This window comes from Chrysochloris asiatica, unplaced genomic scaffold (assembly GCF_000296735.1).
Source record: "Chrysochloris asiatica unplaced genomic scaffold, ChrAsi1.0 scaffold00184, whole genome shotgun sequence".
Taxonomy (NCBI): Eukaryota; Metazoa; Chordata; class Mammalia; order Afrosoricida; family Chrysochloridae; genus Chrysochloris; species Chrysochloris asiatica.
In genome coordinates, this window is record NW_006408702.1 from 1,085,871 (window position 1) to 1,106,642 (window position 20,772).

Sequence of the window (20,772 nt, forward strand, 5' to 3'; positions counted from 1 at the left end):
TTGGACCATTTTGCAATCCCACCAGCCATGTAAGAGGGTCCCAGTCTCTCCACATCCTCGCCAGCATTTGTTGTCCTGATCTTTGCTGTTATTGTTGGTGTGAGATGATGTCTCATTGTTGTTTTGATTTGCATTTCTCTGATGGCTAGTGATCGTGAACATTTCTTCATGTTTGTTGGCTGCCCGTATCTCCTCCTTGGTGAAGTGTCTGTTCATGTCCTGTGACCATTTTTTAATTGGGTTATTTGTCTTTTTCTTGTAGAGGTATTATAGTTTCCTATGTATTTTAGAAATGAGTCCCCTGTCTGATGTGTCATTGAAAAAGCTTTTTTCCCATTCTGTGGGTTTCCTTTTTACTCTTCTGGTGAAATCTTTTGATGCACGTAAGTTTTTAATTTTTAATATATCACAATCATCTATTTTGTCTACTTTTGTTTGTGTAGTTTTCAAAATGTTTGGCAGTCTGTGTATTCCCTGAATTAGTGCCCTCACATTTGTCCTTAGTTTTTCATTGATGGCCTTCATAATTCTAGGATTCACATTTAGGTCTTTGATCCATGCTGAGTTGGTTTTTGTATAAGGTGTGAGGTGAAGGTCTTGTTTCAGTCTTTTGCATATTGCTTTCCAGTTCTGCCAGCATAATCTGTTGAAGAGCCTATCAGTCCCCCATGTGATATATTTAGGAACTTTGTCAAAAATCAGTTGGCTATATATGGATGGGATAATTTCTAGATTCTTGATTCTGTTCCATTGATCTATGTATCTTTCATTGTACCAGTACCAAGTTGTAGCCATGTAATAAAATTTGAAGTCGGGGAGTGAGAGGTTTCTTATTATTCTTAAGCAGTACTTTTCTTGTCCTGGGTCTCTTTTCTTTCCATATAAATAAAGTTTGTAATAGTTTTTTCCATGTCTTTGAAGAATGTCATTAGAATCTGAATTGGGATTGCATTATAGGTGTAAATTCCTTTGGGCAGTATTGACGTTTTTATAATGTTGTCTTCCTATCCTGGGGTTCGTTGAGCTTCTTGAATGTTTATTTTTTTCCCTTTTCAGGATGTTACAGAAATTTTATTCCAGCAGGTCTTCAACTATTTCCTCTGTAGACTTGTGTGATTCTTCTTTTTCTGGAATGCCGATAATTCTTACATTATTCTTCTTCATGTTGTCCAATATGAATCTTATACCTTCTTCAGATTTTTTAATTCTTTTTTTTCTATCTTAGTGGTATTGAGAGATTTGTCTTTCAGCGTATTGGTTCTGCCTTCCATCTCTTCTACTCCTTTGCCCTTTCAAAGTATTGTCTGTTTCTGATATTCATTTGTTGATCCTTCGGACCTGGTTCTGTAGGTTTTGAATTGTTTCCAATGCTGTATCTATCTTATTTGATTGTTTCTGTAGTGCTTTCCTGACTTCCTTATTTTTCTCAATTCCATCGTAAAGTGTTTTGAAACATTTTATAATCATTTTTCTGAATTCCTTCTCAGGCATTTTCAAGGCCTGCCCTCCTTCTAGAATGGAGTCCAGGTCTACCTCTAGGTCATTTGTCTCAGACTGTAATTTTTATCTGTTTCTGAACATGTGCTGATATGGTCATGTGCTTTTGCTTCTTGGACATTTTTAATGTTCATCTGTGGTCTTAATACTTAATTGAGTATGTGTTTTGGTATTTTTTTATGCTTTCCGATTGCTTCCAGGTAGATGTGACCAGGATGTGGGCTTCCCTTTTCACTCTTCTTATTACTTAACTCAGAGTAACTTTCACAAGTGTTGTCTGCCTCCTTGTTATATGGGAGTTGGTGTTGGTTCTGGCCTGGATTTTCGTGTTTTATAGAGTGTGGTTGTAGCTTTACTATATGGCAGCAGTTGCTGTCTCTTCTTAGGTAATATAGGGAGAGAAAGAGTCCCCCAAAGGTAGAAGGGGGAGCATAAAACAGCCCAACAGCAACAGCAGAGAAACAAGCGGGGGGGGGGGGGGTACACACCAAAAAAACAACAATAACAAAAACAAAGTAGATTGGATACTGTAGTATATAATCATAGACAAGGAAGAGTAGAGAGAGAAAGAAAAAAAAAAATCTGTAGATTAAATATGTGTATGACCTTAATGTCCTCTTTCAGCTTCTTGCCTTCAAAGCCATCTGATAGATTTCAAGATGGCGCTGTTGATTGTTACACTGTACCTTAGGATTTAATTTAAGTTTTGGCCTATTTTGTTTTTAAACTCTCTCTCCCTTTCCATGTTCCTTTTTCTGGCCTTTTCCGTATTAAAAAAAACAAACAAACAAAAAACAAAACAGCTCAGGTCCGGGTCTTGTGCTCAAAGTGTCTCTGTGCATACATGGCAGAAGAACCCACCATTGGTGCGGGCGGGGCATGTCACTAGAACGGAGGCATGTAAACAGTGAGGGACTAATGAACAGACACCAAAAGAAAGAAAAGAAAAGCAAATCAGAACAAAGCAAAACTAACAAAAGTGTATTGGCCACCTTTACTTTGAGGTTCCTGTGGTGTTTTTCTGTTGTGTGTTTGCTTCCCCGCTTGGTCTTGTCGTTTGGTCTCACCCAAGTTGTCGGCTTCGGGCATCAAGCCTGGCAGATTCAAAAGTACGTGATTTCTTACTTCCACTACATGTTTCAGTAGCTATAAGCATTCAAACTTTTAAAATATTCCTACCTATGTGCTTCTGAGTTTTGGAGCTCTGCCCTGAATCTGCTTTTCTTGGTATCCTGTGGTATTGCTTACAGCGAGCCTCACTGCACCTCTTTCCTAAATACCATTCCAAATATCTTTATTTAAAATACATAATTTACAATGAAAGAACTTGGAAGGTAAAGTTGCTTGTACTTTATAACTAGATCTCTGTTGATGTATATACCATTATTTGGTTTACTCATCTTTTATCAAAGCAGTAAGAAGTCCTCAGTCATCTTATATTCAAGTTTAGGATCCTTTCTGTACACGAGGTTGTGAAGGACCAGACTTAAATTTGAGGACTTAAATGTCTTATATAGGGAGACTATCAAGTTGTGACCCAAAGAATTGCAGACAGTTTTCTTCATCAAGGCTCTTTGAATATAAGGAATATGGATCATTTTAAATAGCTCAAGCTAAAGTGGGGGATTCATTTGAAAACTAGAAGTAGAGGACACAGGAAGGAGTACCTGGCTTCATGGTATCAGAGACTCACATTTGAAGTGCTTTCTGGTCTCTCATCTGCTCACCAAGGCTTATGTGCAAGATAACTCTCCTTAAAGCACAACTGATAGTCTTCAGATAAAAATGAAGCTGTGTTCTGGGTCATTGTCCAGTTAACCGTTTTTAAAATCAAATCCTAATTCCTAAGATCGTTTCTCTTTAAACCTTCAGTATGACACAGTCGTTTATGTCTCATTAGGTGGATACGTTTGGTGAGCTGTGGCACTGTATTTCAGTGCTATAGATATATTCTTACCTGTGTTAATAGAATGGATTTCCCTTACTCTTGAAAAGTATGGCTTCTGCTTTTGAAATGTCCAGGTGTATGCTCCAACCTACTGGGTTTAAATAAATGCTTTTATGAAAAAAACCAGAACCTGAACCTTTGGCTGTTAACTGATTATAGTTGACAAACTACATACTTAATGTAAAGGAAGAAGATTCCTATCAAAAAGCCTCTAGGGAGTTACCAAGCAGCTTTTAGAATGAGAGCTATTGTAAATTAAATTATCTAGTTGAACCATGTGAAATTATATATGTGTAGTTCAGAGACAGTGTAGTTCAAAAATAGTCAAATACCAAATTGTACACTTAAAATGGCCCCAAAGCAAATTTTACAGTATATAACATGGGGTAATTCCGTTACCTTTTAATCTCATTTTTCCATGAACTTTTTAAGCCCCCTTTTATTTACCACAAAAAAAAAAATATGTCAGATATTATAAGTCCTATATATATATATTAGTAAGGAGCTCTGGTAACGTAGTGATTACGAATGGGGCTGCTCACCTCAAGGTGTCGGCAGTTCGAAACTACCAGCCAGTCCACGGGAGAAAGATGAGGCTTTCTGCTACCATAAAGATTTACAGCCGTGAAAATCCTGTACAGGGTCGCTATGGGTCGGAGCCATCTCCACGGTACACAACAACATATATGTCAGTACCTGTGATGTCTCTATATTTAGTTTTAATTATATTTTCACAAATTCATAACTTTTTATTTTGGAAAACTTTTCATGTTATTTAACACAGCATTCTGTTTGCTCTCTGCTTGACAATGTCTTGATACCTGCACATGCTCATAGATACATGTTTTATGCATGTGTGACACGTTGTTTAGACTCTGACATGTAAAGCAATCAGGAATTCTAGATGTTAGTCTTAACCTAGAATGTTTTTAGATTATTTGGGGATACAGGTAATATGTAAAAGCTAGGTAATTGAAAGGTACTATCTTTTATTAATGTTCTTTAGTAAGTCCTCTTAAAATGTTCAGGGTAAGAAGCAATGCAGGGGGAAAAAATCATGCTGAAGTGAGGTAAAAGATAGGCTGTTGTGAGCTATAAAATACACAGTCAGAGGAGAGGATTGGATTTCAAATAAGAGAGGTGACATCAATGAATGAGTTTTTGTGACTGTTAGAATATCAATAACTTTGACCACTAATTTTGAGGTTTCCAGGGAGAACAGAAATGGAGAAAGCTTAAGAAGAAAACAAAGAAGAAATAAATAGGAATTTAGCTGTAGGTGACTTTTTTATATAATTAAATGGTTTAATTAATACTAAAAATAAAATTTTCTCTTATATTTTAGCTAAATTTGGGCATTTCCAGCAGAGAAAGAATAAGATGTGATGTAATTAATATAGGATGCTTTTTCCATGGAAGTGCTTGCAGGTCTAACCTGCACCCTATCAGCTGAATGTTTGCTCTAGCTCTTACTAACTTCATATGAAAAGAAACTCTGCTTCAGACTGTGGCATTTCTTATTTTAGACAGCTATGCTCTTAATGCTATGATCAAAACAACATTTAATTTCTAACTTGTCACAAAAAATGAAGGATTACTGTCTTTAAATCCTTGAAAATGAGGTCTTCTCAGGTCATTTGATACTACTCGGCACCTAACAACAACAAAGCTACTACAGATCATTAATCAGATGTTTTAAAAAATGTCCAGTGCCTAAGTCCTAACTAGGTCATTAGAAATCTTTTCTCCTAAGCTTAAGTCTATTATAAATGATGGTGAATCAAGGGCAGTTAGACTATCACAATTGTTGATAGTTTTCAAAAGAGGTGTGAGGACAATTCGAAAGTGTTGTTACAAGATAATAGAAACTTTATTAAAAATATCAAAATGTGAAGCTATTGTTTCTGGATATATCCTTCCTCTAGGTTTGTACACTTCTGAAAGTGATGTTTCCATTTCTTCCATTCGGCGCTCTTTGATTTGCACCAAACCAAAACAGTAATTTTGGCATCTTTAAGAGACTCAAATTGTGTTCCTTTAAAAAAATTTTTTATTACTTTGTGGGTCTAAAGGAAGGCTGAAGTGGCAAAACTCAGTGCTATAGGGTGGATGGGACAAGGTTTCTCAACGAAATTCACATGGAACAGCCCTTGATACCCTCAAAGAATAAGCCTGGTACATTTCGTGATGGAAAAAAATTCATTGGCTCAACTTTCCTGGCCTTTTTCTCACCAAAGCAGTTTTTAGTTTTCTTAAAATTTCTTCATAATCACCTGTGATCATTCTGTGTCCTTTGAGAAAATCTATCAAAATTACCCATTTGGGATCCGTAGAATAGTAGCCATACCTTCTGTCTAGAATTTAAATGACCCAGCACATGTCCTCAGAAACCGCTGTTTTGATTGGACTTTGCTCTCCTATCTTATGGGTAAATCCAAGACTAGTCTGATTACAATTTATTCCAGAAAATCAGCTTTGTTAGTTTCGATCATGCTTAATAGACTGATGGAAACACCAGCTCTGTGAGCTAGCTGATCTTTGTACAGCACTTTTGGTGCTCATCCAGCTGAAAGCTTGCTGAGGTTAAGAAGTATGCTAAACCATGCGAGATCCCAACTTTAGTAGGTATCACTTTAATGGTAATTCTGTCATCTTCTAACTGTTTCTGGACTTCAGCCGCAGTTTCCTAATAGTAATGGTTGACAGTCTTCTCTCTCCTGTCCCATTGTTGAGGTTTTTCTGACTCTATCTAAAAACTGTTGTTTTATGTGGGGCAACATTCCATAGACTTGTTGCAAAGCTTCAGTAATTGGCAAAGATGTCTACTTTTCACTTGACCATAGCACAAAATAAATACTTTTCTTATTCTGTAGGCATCCTAACAAGACAAAGACAAGTGCACTATTAAGAAAACTTACCCGCAGCTGCCATCCACTGATCACAGAGATATGTTTAAACATGTTTTGTTTGGAACAAACCCATGCATGTATGAACTGGAACAGTAGTAGCAATACTTTTTGACTTGCCCTCATACGATTGTCATTCAAATAGGTATTGAGTTTGACTTTCAATAGACAAAGCTAAAGACCAGACTAAAACACACACCACGTATATATAAACCCACCAGAAAGGCTGAAGCGAATTTGCTTCATAGATGTAAAACTGACCTCTTCCACAGTTAGGGAAAGAAATCAATTGAACGTTCATCAGATAGAATTTATGTAAAAAAAGTACTTTTTTTTGGTAAGAAAAATCCAACCCCCTGCCCTCAAGTCAATTCCAGCTTCTGGTGACCCTGTCTGAGGGACAAAGATGTGGTAGTCTTCTCCCATGAAGATTTTATAGCCTGCAAACCTTACGGGGCAGTTGTGCTCAGCCCGAGGTGGTCATGGGACTTGGAATCAACTGGATGGCAGTAGGGTGGCGTTTCCTTGTGTTTTGGATGTCCTTTTTGTTTTGTTTTGAATGTTTACTGGAGCACACAGCCCTATCTTTGTCCTGTGGGTATGAAACACATTTGATTGACAGCTGAGCACTTGACCACTATGCCACCAGGGCACAGTGAATATTTATAAACACACAAAGATGCTTAGTAATATTTTTGGTCCATTTGTAAGTCTTTCACAATTTGCATAACTTTTACATATCTCATGTTGATGGAAAGGTAAAAGTTAAATAAGGATATTCATAATTAAATAATTTTATACCATAAATGTTGGCTGTATATAGAATATGTAAAGTACTTGAATCACAAAATCACAAAAAGAAAAACCCTTAACATCAAAATAGAAATGTAACTTTATTGTGACAAATAGAAAAACGTATGCTGTATATGTTGTTGTTGAGTGCCATCAAGTCAGTTCTGGCTCACAGCGACCCTGTATAGGGTTTCCAAGGAGTGGCTGGTGAGTTTGAACCACCAACCTTACACTTCAAACCAACCTTAAGGTTGAGTACTTATCCTGTGGCGCCACACTAGGACTCCATACTTTTTATAGGTGTTTAATTATAATAGTAGTTTTTCTGTAATAATAGGTTGGGTTTTTTTTCTGTAGGAATTGATTGAATTCTAGGTGCATTAATTTTAGCATTTGTTTAAATAATAAGGATAAGTAGAACTTTTAAGCATATCATGGAACATGGATATAAAGGATATAAAACAAGTCTTGTCAAATGAGATGATATTGATTAATAATTTAATTGCACCTAAAATAGATCCCTTTTGCAATCTGTAATAAAGTTCAGAATATAATTATATTCCAGAAAGCAATTGAGATAACTCAAATGGTAGATGATACTTACATTTAAAATTATTTTTGGCACAATTGAGCTGTACCCTTAAGTTTGCCAGAATGGCACTGAAAACCTGTCACTCACATTTTCAAGAAATAAGGAATTTTATTCGCAGTGGTTACGAATCGGGCTGTGAACCGCAAGGTCAGCAGTTCGAAACTACCAGCTGTTCTGCAGGAGAAAGATGAGGCTTTCTACTCCTATAAAGATTTACAGCCTCGGAAACCCTGTACAGGGTCACTATGAGTCAGAACTGACTCCATGGCACGTAACAACAACAACAACTTTTTATTTGTTGATCCTTTTTGTTAACTTCATTATTTAGGCTCTGTACAGATGATGTGACAACCCAAACCCTGATATAAAACCAAACCAAACCTAAAATGATGTCTTGTGTCCTATAGAAATAGAGCACAGTAATTAGCAATAATATCCACAGGGTATGCACAGGTCAATATACGTATTCTTAGGGATTGTTTTCTGCTTATCAACTGATTCCTGATAGTGACGACCTATTAGACTGCTTCTTTTTTAATTGCACACGTGCTTTTTATTGTAGCTAATGGGTCTAAAACTGAAGCAGGTCTGCTTTTCATATCCCTCTCCTGGCCTCTTTACTAGATTACAGCATTCCACTTGTTAGTATCAGTGACGCAAGAGAAACTTTTACTATTATTTTGTTTGGTAGTGATAAAGAAGACAGAACAAGTCTTTTTATGGTAGCTGGGTCTTTAAAACAACTCTTCATGGTTTTGTGATAACCGAGACAGAAGTTGGATATCAAACAGAGGTACATTAGTTTGTTATCTGTGTAGCTGATACAGCCTCTTAAATTCCCTCACAATGCCAGGAACCCCTTCTGAAGTGAAGGCTTGCAGAGCTGGAGATACTGGAGGGCTCTCTTTCCCCACAAGTGCAAGTAGACTTAACCCTACTTTGTATAATAAAATATACTAAGCAATTATTATTAATTGCTAATTACTAATTATTATGCAAACACCATATTCTTTTTTTCTGTAGATTATAAAATGGTCAAAGAGGTATTTGATGATTGCTATCTGTGGGAAGTTTAGTTTAACATTTTAGCATATAAATAAGAGCAAATTAAATTATGAATTACTTTGTTTTAAAATAATGAAAATGAAAGGAAAGTACTTGGAGATTTCAGGTTAGAATGAAAGTAAACCAATGGTTTATATTCTAAAATTGTAATAAAGTTTAAATGGTAGTCTGTATTTCAAATACTATTCGATTTCTGATTTTAAAGTAAATGAACTTTATGATCTTGCCTAATCAACCTGTAGGTAGTGTTTCAAGGACTGTGTAGGTTGTAAGAGTTATATGTGTTTCATTAGTCTAAGTCTTAACATTTTCACTATTGATAGCAATAATGTGCAGTGAATTGGCAGGCAATACTTACTACTGTGGTTGCGGGAAGGTAAATATCTCCATCCTATAGTGTTCTGAACAACCGGACCTTTTATGGCTGAATGTACATATGTGTCCACGTGATTAGTCTCACAGAGTTCAGTGTCATGGGGCAGATGTTAGGAAAACAAGTGTCGTATTTGCTCGTGTTTACTATAATGAGAATTTCTGGCATTATGTATGAAATTCTTAAGCACATGCAAGTAATTTGAGAAGCTAGCATAGCTGTACTAAGGATTACCTGTAATTCCTTACGCATGCAATAAATGTTACTTCAGAGAAACAAAAAAATTGTGCACTCTATGTTTTGTGTTTACAATCTATTTCCTTCAAGAAAAAAGTGAAGGATTCATAATTATTGAAAATCCTGTTTTAAAGGATATTAAAATAATTTATTACTAATTTTTAAATTTTTACCCTAGATACAATTTAAATAGTATTTATTAATGAATTTATCTGGGATTAGCTATTAATCAAACTTTGTTTCCTACTTACTTAATAGTAAGCTCTGCTAGGTAGGCTTACTTGGAAAAATTTACTAACTTTCCTAAACTTCTCCGTGGCCAGCTGGAAAAATTAGTAAGTCTCAAAACTTAAATTGTTTAAATCAGTAGTTCTGTCTTAAAATAAAAACAAATAAAGCCTAAGATTAAAAAGCTCAAGTGTAAAAGGTCAACTTATTGAAATTAGTTGTTCTACTGTGCTATGTAGGGCCGGCCACTAAGAGTCAGAATCAGCAGCAAATAACACTTCACAAGAAGACTCCAGAGGACTTTTTTAAGTTAGGAAAAAAAGCCTTAGCCATTCTAGAAAAAATGTTTCATATATATTCAAATCTTTTATTTTAAATTTCAGTTTATTCTTTTAAAAGCTAAACAAGTCATTTCATGATGACTTTATAAGTCAAAAAAAATTTTTTTAATCATAAAATCAACCCATATTCACTATTTTTATCACTAAGCAAAAGGTGAGAAAAATTAGTATTATTTAGCACATACTTTCACACTCAAGAAAGTTCTCCGGAAACTCAATTCAGTAAATTAAAGTAAATAATAAAGGCGCTCTAGCTCTTTCGCTATGAGTTGGATCCAACTCGACGGCACTTAACAACAACAATAGCTCTGTAGCTAGCAAAGGGGGAACATTTTTTATTAAATTTAAAAAAATATGTAAAGTCACTAATAATGTGCCTATAATTTACGCAGGAGTATTTACAACCATGTAAAGATATAAATAAAGCTTACATTTGAGCTTTTATGCTGTAAAGTGCCCTCAAGTCAGTTCTGACTCATAGCTACCTGGTGTGGTGCTGTAAGACCAGCACTGTATTACAAACCACAAGGTCAGTAGTTCAACTCCACCACTTGCTCCTTGGAAACCCTATATAGGATCACTATGAGTCGTAACCAACTTGCTAGCGCTTAACAACAACAACAACAAAAGCTCCTTGGGTTTCCAAGGAGTAGCTGGTGAGACTGAACTGCTCACCTCGCATTTCTGTACCATTTCTCATGCTCATTGGCCCTGTTAGGTCATTTGACCAGGTTGTAATCAGATTTGAGTTTAACTGTCAGAACAGTACAAGTAGTTTTGGACTGCTGCTCCTATGAGTTGGACCTGACTCGATGACACTTAACAACAGTATAAGTAGTAAGGATTCCTGGTAGGGCGCTGTAGGATTAGCACTGGACCAAGGCCAGTTTGAACCACAAGATCTGTCTGTCATTCAGACTCACCAGCCTCTCCTCAGAAATCGTGTACAGGGTTGTTAGGAGTCAGAACCGAGTAACTGGCACTTAATAGCACCAACAGTAAGTGGTTTGGAAAGGACGAGACCAGACAAGGAAATACACCTTTTCCTGTCATAATGTATAATAAGTGCATTTACTTTTATTTTGTTTAAGGTTTACCTTATTTGAAAAATTAAGAGTACATTTGTAATCATTAGAAAAACCCTTTCAGTGGCTCTTGTATAATTTAATAAATTCAATCTGTGCTCTCTTTAAAATTTTTACGGGAAAAACCATGGCAAGTTAGTATTATTGTGTGTGAATTTTCCAATTGTATTTCAGACTTTAAGAAAGAAAGGCCTTAATGGTTGTGAGAGCCCTGATGCTGACGATTATTTTGAGCACAGTCCACTCTCGGAGGACAGATTCAGCAAACTAAATGAAGATAGTGATTTTATTTTCAAACGAGGCCCTGTAAGTACTTTTACTTTACCTCTACTTTTTATTTGTTGATCCTTTTTGTTAACTTCATTATTTAGGCTCTGAACAAGAAGGAGCACAGAGGGTGCGACAGCCCAGACCCTGATACTTCATATGTGCTAACTCCACATACGGAAGAAAAGTATAAAAAAATTAATGAAGAATTTGATAATATGATGAGGAATCATAAAATCGCAGTGAGTACTAAAGTATGGTTTGTGCTTTTATCTTGTGCATGAAAAAATAGTAACCAAATATCATGCTTATTTTCATAGTGGCCAAAGTAAGTAGCAGGACAAATCCTGCCATTTGTCTCATTTTTATTTGGGATTTATAGAATTTTTAATGGAATTTCTGGAATATTATAATAATGTGTATACACAGCAAAAGTAAAAAAAAACCACCTACTCCTGTCTCTGCTGTTTACTATCCCTGTTCCTTTGAGATTCCAGTTTCCTCATCTGTAAATGGGTGATTTGGCTTACATAGACACTGCTCCCTCACAGCTCGAATATTCCATATTCAACATAGAGAATAGATGAGACTTACCCTCCTTCCCGTTACTTTAAAAACGTCATGTGTACTCGATTAGATCTTGACAATATAGAATGTAAAATGGTTAAAATTTTTAAATCTGATATTAAAAAGTTATTTATATTATTTTGTATAATTTCTGTGCTTTGTAAATGTCTTGCTTGTTTCCTACCAGACTCCAACTCTTTTCTGTAGGTTCTGAGGAAGGGAAGCCTAGCTTAATTTAATTGTAAGGAAGCAATGTTCTTAAACTGTTTACAAAAGAAATAGTTGATTTAAATTTTTCTATGCTTATGCATCTAGCCATTGTGAAAGAGCACTTACATGAGTTCATGTTCTTGAAGTTAAGAGTTCTTCTCTTCTGAAGCTTCATTGGCAAAAACTACTTAAGGTAGCCATTCTAGATATAATTTTGTATTTTTATATATGTGGTAAGGGTTCATGGAACACATTGCTTCCAAAGCTAAAACTTATTTCACTGTTAATACTAATTTTCTTAAAATCATGTCCCAAGGAATAAATCATACATAGCTTCTTCAAAATAGACCTATTCTATAAAAAGCTTATGAGAAATAGATACAAGGTTTTTTTTCTGTGATGATAACATTATTGATTTGCAACTAAAATAAATCTTGCAGGGATGCTGTGCACAATAACCAGTGAATGTTAAGCTGCAAACATACTGCATGAATAAAATTAACGTTTTAATTTTTTATTGTATATTGTTGCATATTTGTTAATTCGTTATTAAAGTGTTCCTTCTGAAATAGACTACTACTGAATACAGTACATAAACTATGTCTATCCCTTTAACTTGGAATTTGCAGTGCTACCTTACTATGCAAACCACTGTTTTAAAATGTAGGGGAAAGGAAATTCTTTTCTACTTTCACTTCAGATTATAAAGTGGACTGTTACTTTTAATTGTTAATAAGTATATTATGAATGGTTTCTGTGAGAAATGTCAGAGAAAAATAAATGCAACTGTAATTTTGGCAAACCTGAAAATACTATGAGTTAGGTATGAACCGTTTTGGAGGGAAGGAAGATAGCATTTACAAGACTGTGACTTTAATCTAAATATTTAATAATTCATATCATAATTTCTTTACTAGCTTTTCAGTAATTGATTTTGTTGTATAAATTTAAAGTTTCTTTGCATTTTCACTATACCTTTATTGCATTGCATTATGTACATATTTAATTTTCTTTAGTTTTGCCTATTAATCATGTTAGTTAAATCAGCTTTCACAACAACAACATATTCAGTCAATAGTAAATGTGCTTTTCCCTTATTGGTTACATTTGAATTTGGTCATAAAAGTGTAATGTCGCTAATTTTTGGTTACTTGGTAACAAATGATATATTTTTAATGTCTAAATTTCAGTACAGTGCTATAATGTCAGGTTATAACCTAAATTTCATCTCTTACTATTTGAAATCTATAGTATAGATTATATTTGTTGTTAAGTGCTGTGGAATCTATTCCGACTCATAGCGACCCTGTATAGGGTTTCCTAGGAGTGACTGGTGAGTTTGAACTGCCTTGCTGTCCAATGTTTATTCTACAGCACCACATCAAGACTCCAGTATATATAATACCAGTGTGTAAAAATTGAAACTGAAAAATTTCATGTTAATCATAATTTATTTATAATTGAAGTATAATTCTAAAGAAAATATCCTAAATCTACCAGTAGATTTAAGAATCTATCTCCATCTTCTGTTGTTAATTACTATAGATATCGTGTCAAATGAATGCGTATAATTTTTTAGTATAGATGGAAATTAACAGTTTTTTCTTCCTTGTTGTTCATTACAGCCTGGTTTGCCACCTCAGAATTTCTCAATGTCTGTCACAGTCCCTGTGACTAGCCCTAATGCTTTGCCATACACAAACCCAGGGAACTCACTTGTGTCCCCAACTTTGACATCCAGCTCAACGTTAGCAGATACAAGTATGCTCTCACCACCTCAAGCCACATTACATAGAAATGTATCCCCCGGAGCCCCTCAGAGACCACCAAGTACTGGCAATGCAGGTATGTAATGATAACTTCTGCTAGTTTGTTAGTAAAGAAGAGGGAATAAAGTAATTACTAACATAAGCATAAATTATTTGCTACTCTCAATGTATTGCTTTGATGGGCAGAAATCATTACTATATGAATTACTCCTCTATAAAGTATTTTTTAATATCCAAAGATGAGGTACTTTGCTTCCACAAAGATTTAAGGGCCTCAGAAACCCTGTGCAGTGTAGCTATGAGTTTGAATCAACTAAATGACATTTCACAGCAACAACAATGTGGCTTTAGCACTGTATCAGGTACAGTGGATCAGCGTAAAGAACTTGCCCTTTATAAACTTTCCTTATCATGAAAAAGTCATACATACTTAGACAGGCAGAAAATTTAATTAGAATTTTAAAATAAGGATTTCAAATTTGGCATAAGCAATTTAAGGATTCTGGGTGGTGCAAATAGTTCTGCACTCTGCTGCTAACCATCTAGTCAAAAGGTTAGTGATCTGACCCACTAAGGCTCCACAGGAGAAATGACCATGCTAAACACTGGACTGTTAACCTAAGGGACAACGATTCAAACCCAACAGCTGCTCCCTAGAAACTTAATACATATTCAGCGGCACTTAACAGCATCACCAGTATGCTCCTAGTAAATCCTGTAAGGCAGCTCTGCTCTGTCATATTGGGTCACTATGAGTCAAAAAGAAACTTGATGAACTTAGCAGCAACAGTAAGTCATTTATGTTAGAAATACAGTTATAGGTTGCTTACCATCCATGCTTTGTGAACTAGGATGTTATATGTGGTTTGGACATTGTGTGAATGCCATATTAAAACCTTACGGGATACCACTTCCAGTTGTCCTCTCCATGACTGCTGCTGCTTCTCTGGAACTGCTAGGAGTGGTGATGAGAGAAGGAAGCAAAGTGAGAGCAAACGAGCAGGCATAGGAGGGAATGGCCAGCCACACCTGCATGATCAGATCAGCTCAGGCCCCAAAACAGCCAACCCCTGCCTACAGAAGCATGAAAGCCCAGTTCTAGAAGCTAATCCTCTGCCTCCTGACTTTGATCCCACCTGGGATCTGGTGCTACAAGAGCCTGGATTTGGACTCCAACTCTTTGCTGTAAAGTTGATTTCGATTCTTTTTGCTGTTAGATGCTATCGAGTTGGTTCCGATTCACAGCAACCTTATACACAACAGATACACCGCCCAGTCCTGCACCATCCTCACACTCATTATTATACTTGTGCCCATTGTTGCAGCCACTATTCCAGCCCATCTTGTTGGGTGTTTTCCTATATTTTGGTGACCCTCCACTTTACCAAGCATAATGTCCTTCTCCAGGGACTGGTTACTACTTATAATGTGTCTGAAGTATGAGAGATGAAGTCTTGATATTCTGGCTGTACTTCTTCCAACACAGATTAGTTTGTTCTTTTGAAGATACTTTTAATGTTCTTCTTCAACACCATAACTGAAATACATCAATTCTTCTATAGTTTTCCTTACACTGTCCAACTTTCACATGTATATGAGGCTGTTGGAAATACCATGACTTGGATCAAGCACCCCTTAGTCCTCAAACTGATATCTTTGCTCTTCAATACTTTATAGCAGCAGATCTGTCTAATGCAATGCATCATTGGATTTCTTGATTGCTACTTCCGTGAGTGTTGATAGTGGATCTAAGCAAAATGAAGACTCTGGCAATGTCAGTCTTTTCCCCATTTATCATGAAGTTATTTATTGGTCCAGTTGTTAGAATTTTTTATTTCTTTGCATTGAGATGCAACCCGTACTGAAGGCTGTGGTCTGAACTTCATCAGTATGTGTTTTAACTCCTCTTGGCTTTCAGCAAGCAAGATTATATCATCTGCATAACACAGTTTTTATTGAGTCTTCCTACAATCCTGATGCTACATTCTTCTTCATAAAATCCACCTTCTCGGATTATGTGTTCAGCATACAAATTGAGTAAGTGTGGTGAAAGAATACAACCCTGGCACACTTCTTTCCTGATTTTAAACCATTCAGTGTCCCCTTGTTCTTCTATGTACAGGATCTTCATGAGTTTAATCAAGTGTTCTGGAATATTCATTCTCCACACTGTTGTCCATAGCTTGTCAAGATCCACAAAGTTGAAAGCCTTTGCATGGTCTATGTTGTTGTCAAGTGCCGTTCAGTTGATTCCGACCCATAGCAACCCTATATAGGGTTTCCAAGGAGCAGCTGGTGAGCTTGAACTACTGACTTTGCAGTTCAAATGACTTTGCAGTCTGATGCATTAGCCCACAATGCCACACCAGGACTCTATATAAGAGAGCAGCTGGTGGGTTTGAACCGCTGACCTTGTGGTTAGCAGTCTAGTACTTACCCTACAGAGCATAAAGCACAGGCAGACATCTTTCTGGTATTCTCTGCTTTTAACCAAGATCCATCGGATGTCAGCAGTGAGTCTTTCAATGTACAGCCTCCTCGGAGTCCAGTTTGAATCTCTGGCAGTTCACTGTCAGTGTTCTGTTGCAGTCAGTTATTTTTGACAAAATGTTACGTGTATGTGATATTAACGATACTTTCTAATGATTTCCGCTTTTCTTTGGGTCACATCTCTTTGGGACAAGCACAGATATGAATCTCTTCCAGTCAGTTAGCCAGTTAGTTGTCTTCTAGATTTCTTGGCCTAGATGATGAGTGTCTCCAGTGCTGCATCAGTTTGTTGAAAATTTCAGTTAGTGTTCCATCAGTTGCGGGAGCCTTGTTCTTTGCTGATGTTTTCAGTGCAATTTGGACTTCTTCCTTCAATACTATTGTCACTTGATGATGTGTTGTCTCTTGAAATGGTTGAGCATCTTTTTGGTTCAGTGATTGTGTATTCCTTACATCTTCTTTTGATGCTTTCTGCATCATTCAATATTTTACCCACACAATCCTTTAGTATTTCAAATTGAGGCTTGAATTTTTTCTTCAGTTCTTTTAGCTTGAAAAGTGCTAAGCATGTGCTTCCCTTTTGGTCTTTGCACATTTCATTATAAAACTTTGTCTTCTTGAGCTGCCCATTGAAATTTTCTGTTCAGTTCTGTCACCTCTTCATTCCTTCCATTTGCTTTCATGTCTCTTTGCTGGAAATCAGAATTCAAAGTCTCTTCTGACATCTGTTTTAGTCTGTTCCTTCTTTCTTACCTTCTTAATGACCTTTTGCTTACTTCTTCTGTGATGTTCTTAATATCATCCCACAATTCTTCTGATCTTCTGTTACTAGTATCTAATGCATCACATCTGTTCTTTAGGTGCCGTCTAAATTCAGATGGGATATGTTCAAGGTCAGATTTTGGCTCTTGTGGACTTGGTTTATTTTTCTTCAGCTTTGGCCTGAATTTGCATGTGAGCAATAAATGGTCTGTTCCACATTCTGTCCCTGACTTTGTTTTGGCTGATGATACGAAACTTTTCCAACTTCTCTTTCTATAGATGTAGTCAATTTAATGAATATATATTCCACCTGATGAAGTCTGTGTGGTGATGTTGTAGTTGAGTATAGTCAACTCATAGTGACCCTCTATAGGGCTTCCGAGGAGTGGCTGGAGAATTTGAATCGCCGACCTTGCAGTTCAGACCGACCCTGCGGTCCCCAGTGCATTATCCCACAGCACCATACCAGGGCTCTGAGTCTATCTGTATAGGTATTTTTTATGTTGTTTAAAACAGGTATTCGCAATGAATAAGTCATTGGTCTTGCACAGTTCTTTCAAGGGATCTCCAGCATTGTTTCTATCACCAAGGCCATGTTTTCTAACTGCTGATCTCTTTGTTTCCAACTCTTACATTCTAATCACCAATAAGTATTAATACATCTAGATTGCATGCTTGATCAATTTCAGACTGAGGTTGAATTCTTCAATTTCATTATCACTGGTTTTACTGGTTGGTGTGTCAATTTGAATAATAGTGGTATTAACTGGTCTTCATTGGAGTATGGATATTATTCTATCACAGACAGCGTTGTACTTCAAAATAGATCTTGAAGTGTTAGTTTTGGTGATGAATGTGATGCCATTCCTCTTAATTTTGTCATTCCCAGTATAGTAAACCATGTGATTGTCAGATTTATAGTCATCAACACCAGTTCATTTCAGCTCACTAATGCCTAGGATATCAGTGTTTATGTGTTCTATTTCATTTTTTACAGTTTCCAGTTTTCCTAGGTTCATACTTAGTAAATTATGTGTTGTGATTATTTGTACAAGCTTACACCTGTTTTACCTTATTTTGAAATGTATCCCATAAACAACGGAAGGTCCTCATGATTTACTCCATTTCCATCTTCACGGTCAAGTTTACTTTCACTCATAGTCTTACCCTATAATATTGTTAGTAAGTGCCGTCAAGTCAGTTGTGTCTCAGAGTGATTCTCTATGGTGTCCGAGGAATTACTGGTGGGTTTGAACCACTGACCTTGTGGTAAGCTGTCCAATATTTATCCTGTAGCATCATAGCAGGACCCCGCATAGGATAGAATAAAACTGCCCAATAGGGTTTCCAAGGCTATAAATATTCATAGTCTACTATCACATGCTTCTCCCACAAAGTGGCTGAAGAGTTTGAATCTATAACTTTGTTTTTATCAATCAAGTGCTTTAACTGCTGATTGCCACCATGGCTCCTTTTAAAACCATTAGGGGAAAATAGTAAACAAAAAGAAAGCAACTTTCCCTTTAAAAACAAACAAAAAACAACCTTGTGGCACCATGGACATGTATGTGATTGGATGTTGACCAAACGTATGTTAAGCAGTGCCTACCTGTATGGGAAATAGATATACCTGATTGGCATTAGAGTGTTTTCTGCATTTCCCTCTGACTAAATTAGTTTATTAATTCAGCAGAAATTTACTGTGCTGTGCATTTACTGCATTAGTCTACTATCCATATTCTCTTTTAACTTTAACGCTATATTTAATAGTACTCCATGAGCATGATCTCACTTCTCATCAGTAGGAACATGGTAGGTAAATTCATACATATGACTACATCAAATTACACATTAATGCCGTATTCAGAATGGTCCAGTTTTTATTTTTTGTGTTTTTTTTTAAAATGGGGATTACCTGTGTTGAGTTAATACGCTGAGCCCTAATTCACATTCATTCTTTTCCCCTCTCTAACAATGTTAGTTGGGATGTTGAGTGCTTCTGACCTCACAGTGCCAAATGGAGCTGGAAGCAGCCCAGTAGGTGAGTGTATTTTCACTGTTTCATTTTGTAGGCATCCATGCTAGGTAAGGCAAAAAGGAATATAGTTCCTTAACCAAGACCTTTGTACCAAATTGAAATGAAGAGTAAAAAATAGGGCCGTATAAGTAAATGTCCCTTTAAAAATTTACATTCCTTCCAAAGGAATTTTTCACCCTATCCTTGTTTTTATTCCTTACATATTGGCCTTAATTTCAATTACTCATTTGTTCAAAAAGTATTAACATTGTTCTTTTTTTAAAGCATAAACTGCTTGAGTGTAGTATTTACATGAAGATGGTTTCTTAAGGAGACACTTTCTATAATTGTTTATTTCTGTCCTCACTGAATTAGCTAACTGATCTCTCTGATAAGAGCATGAAGTTTTATTAGAATATGAAGAAATGGTGGGGCAAGAGCTAGAAATACAAAGAAAATTAAGGGGTTCTTTGGAGGATCTGATTTGGAGGTCACACATAGAAGACTCACACTTTGTCATAATTATAGCCAAATAGGGACTTTGGCACTTCTCCCAAGTTTAAACATGTCATACATGTACCTCACACTTAACAATAACAGCAACTAGCTTTAAGTGCTGGTAAAGATAGATAGTATGATCTTATAATATTCCCTTGAATTGTCATCATGCTAAATCATCCTTGTTTTTGTATTTCATCATTAATTTAGATGTTTAAGCTCTTGCAACTAGGTTCTTACAAGTTGGGAAACACTGACAAATTATTTCTCCCACAAAACTATAATCACATGTTCCCAGACAGTATAAAATATGGTTAAACTAACATTAATACATATTACCATTTTATCAATTAAAATAAACAAGTTATCAAGGATACAAATATAAAATTATATAGCTCAGAAGGCATTACAATAATTAGAGTCTGCTCAGTTCATTAGCTGAAACCACTTTTTTAAAATTTATTTTGCAAAAGAGGTTGGAAAGGGCAAAACAAAATCACCCTTCAAAAATAAATTGGTTAATAACATCCAGTTGATGAGAAAAAAATTTAAAAATTGTATAATTATAAGTGGTTTTAGCTATAATAAAACATTACTGCTTCTTAAAAATATTTACTGAATTAAAGAGCATATTCTATATGTTCTGCAAAAGACAAAGGCAGCATTTCGCCCCAGATATTTAATAGTCCCCTCTTATTCTTAAAATGGTCCCTCCCTGTTAAGTTGCACCCTGAAGTGCAAACATTAAATGTAAGGGTTTTTTGGGGGGCTATTTTTCCCATCTAGAGACATTAGAAACATGTGCTTCTGTACAATGTATGTTTTTCAAAATGAAATTTATACAATGATATTAAATAATCACTGTTAAGACTTGGTTAAAAAATGCAACAAAAATCAATGGTTGAGGTTCAGGTTTTGGCGGTGGCAGAGACAGCCAGGTAGGTAAGGGATTGAAAAAACAGAGAAGTTGCGCTCACGGAACAACACCAGAGCTCTGGATCTTGCATAAGGTGCAAGGCATCCGTTTCCTGCATGCACACGTGGAAAAATTATGATATAAAGGAAAATACTAGGAGTTAGAAAATGCTTGAGATGAGGCTCCCTATCATGCCTTCTTTGCCCAACCTG

The 20,772-nt window shown here is 36.0% G+C and overlaps 1 protein-coding gene across 3 annotated transcripts in view; it reads left to right on the forward strand.

Annotated features, from left to right (window-relative positions):
• The window catches only part of MEF2A (myocyte enhancer factor 2A), a 130,955-nt gene that overhangs the window by 57,857 nt on the left and 52,326 nt on the right, over positions 1-20,772 (forward strand). For 2 of the 3 annotated variants that reach the window (XM_006872132.1, XM_006872133.1), the window contains exons 3-5: positions 11,239-11,370; positions 13,734-13,953; positions 19,111-19,170. In XM_006872132.1, the coding sequence (XP_006872194.1) occupies positions 11,239-11,370; positions 13,734-13,953; positions 19,111-19,170 (412 nt within the window). Of the gene's footprint in view, positions 1-11,238; positions 11,371-11,435; positions 11,574-13,733; positions 13,954-19,110; positions 19,171-20,772 lie in introns of all 3 variants that reach the window. The other variant, XM_006872131.1, reaches the window with a different exon arrangement.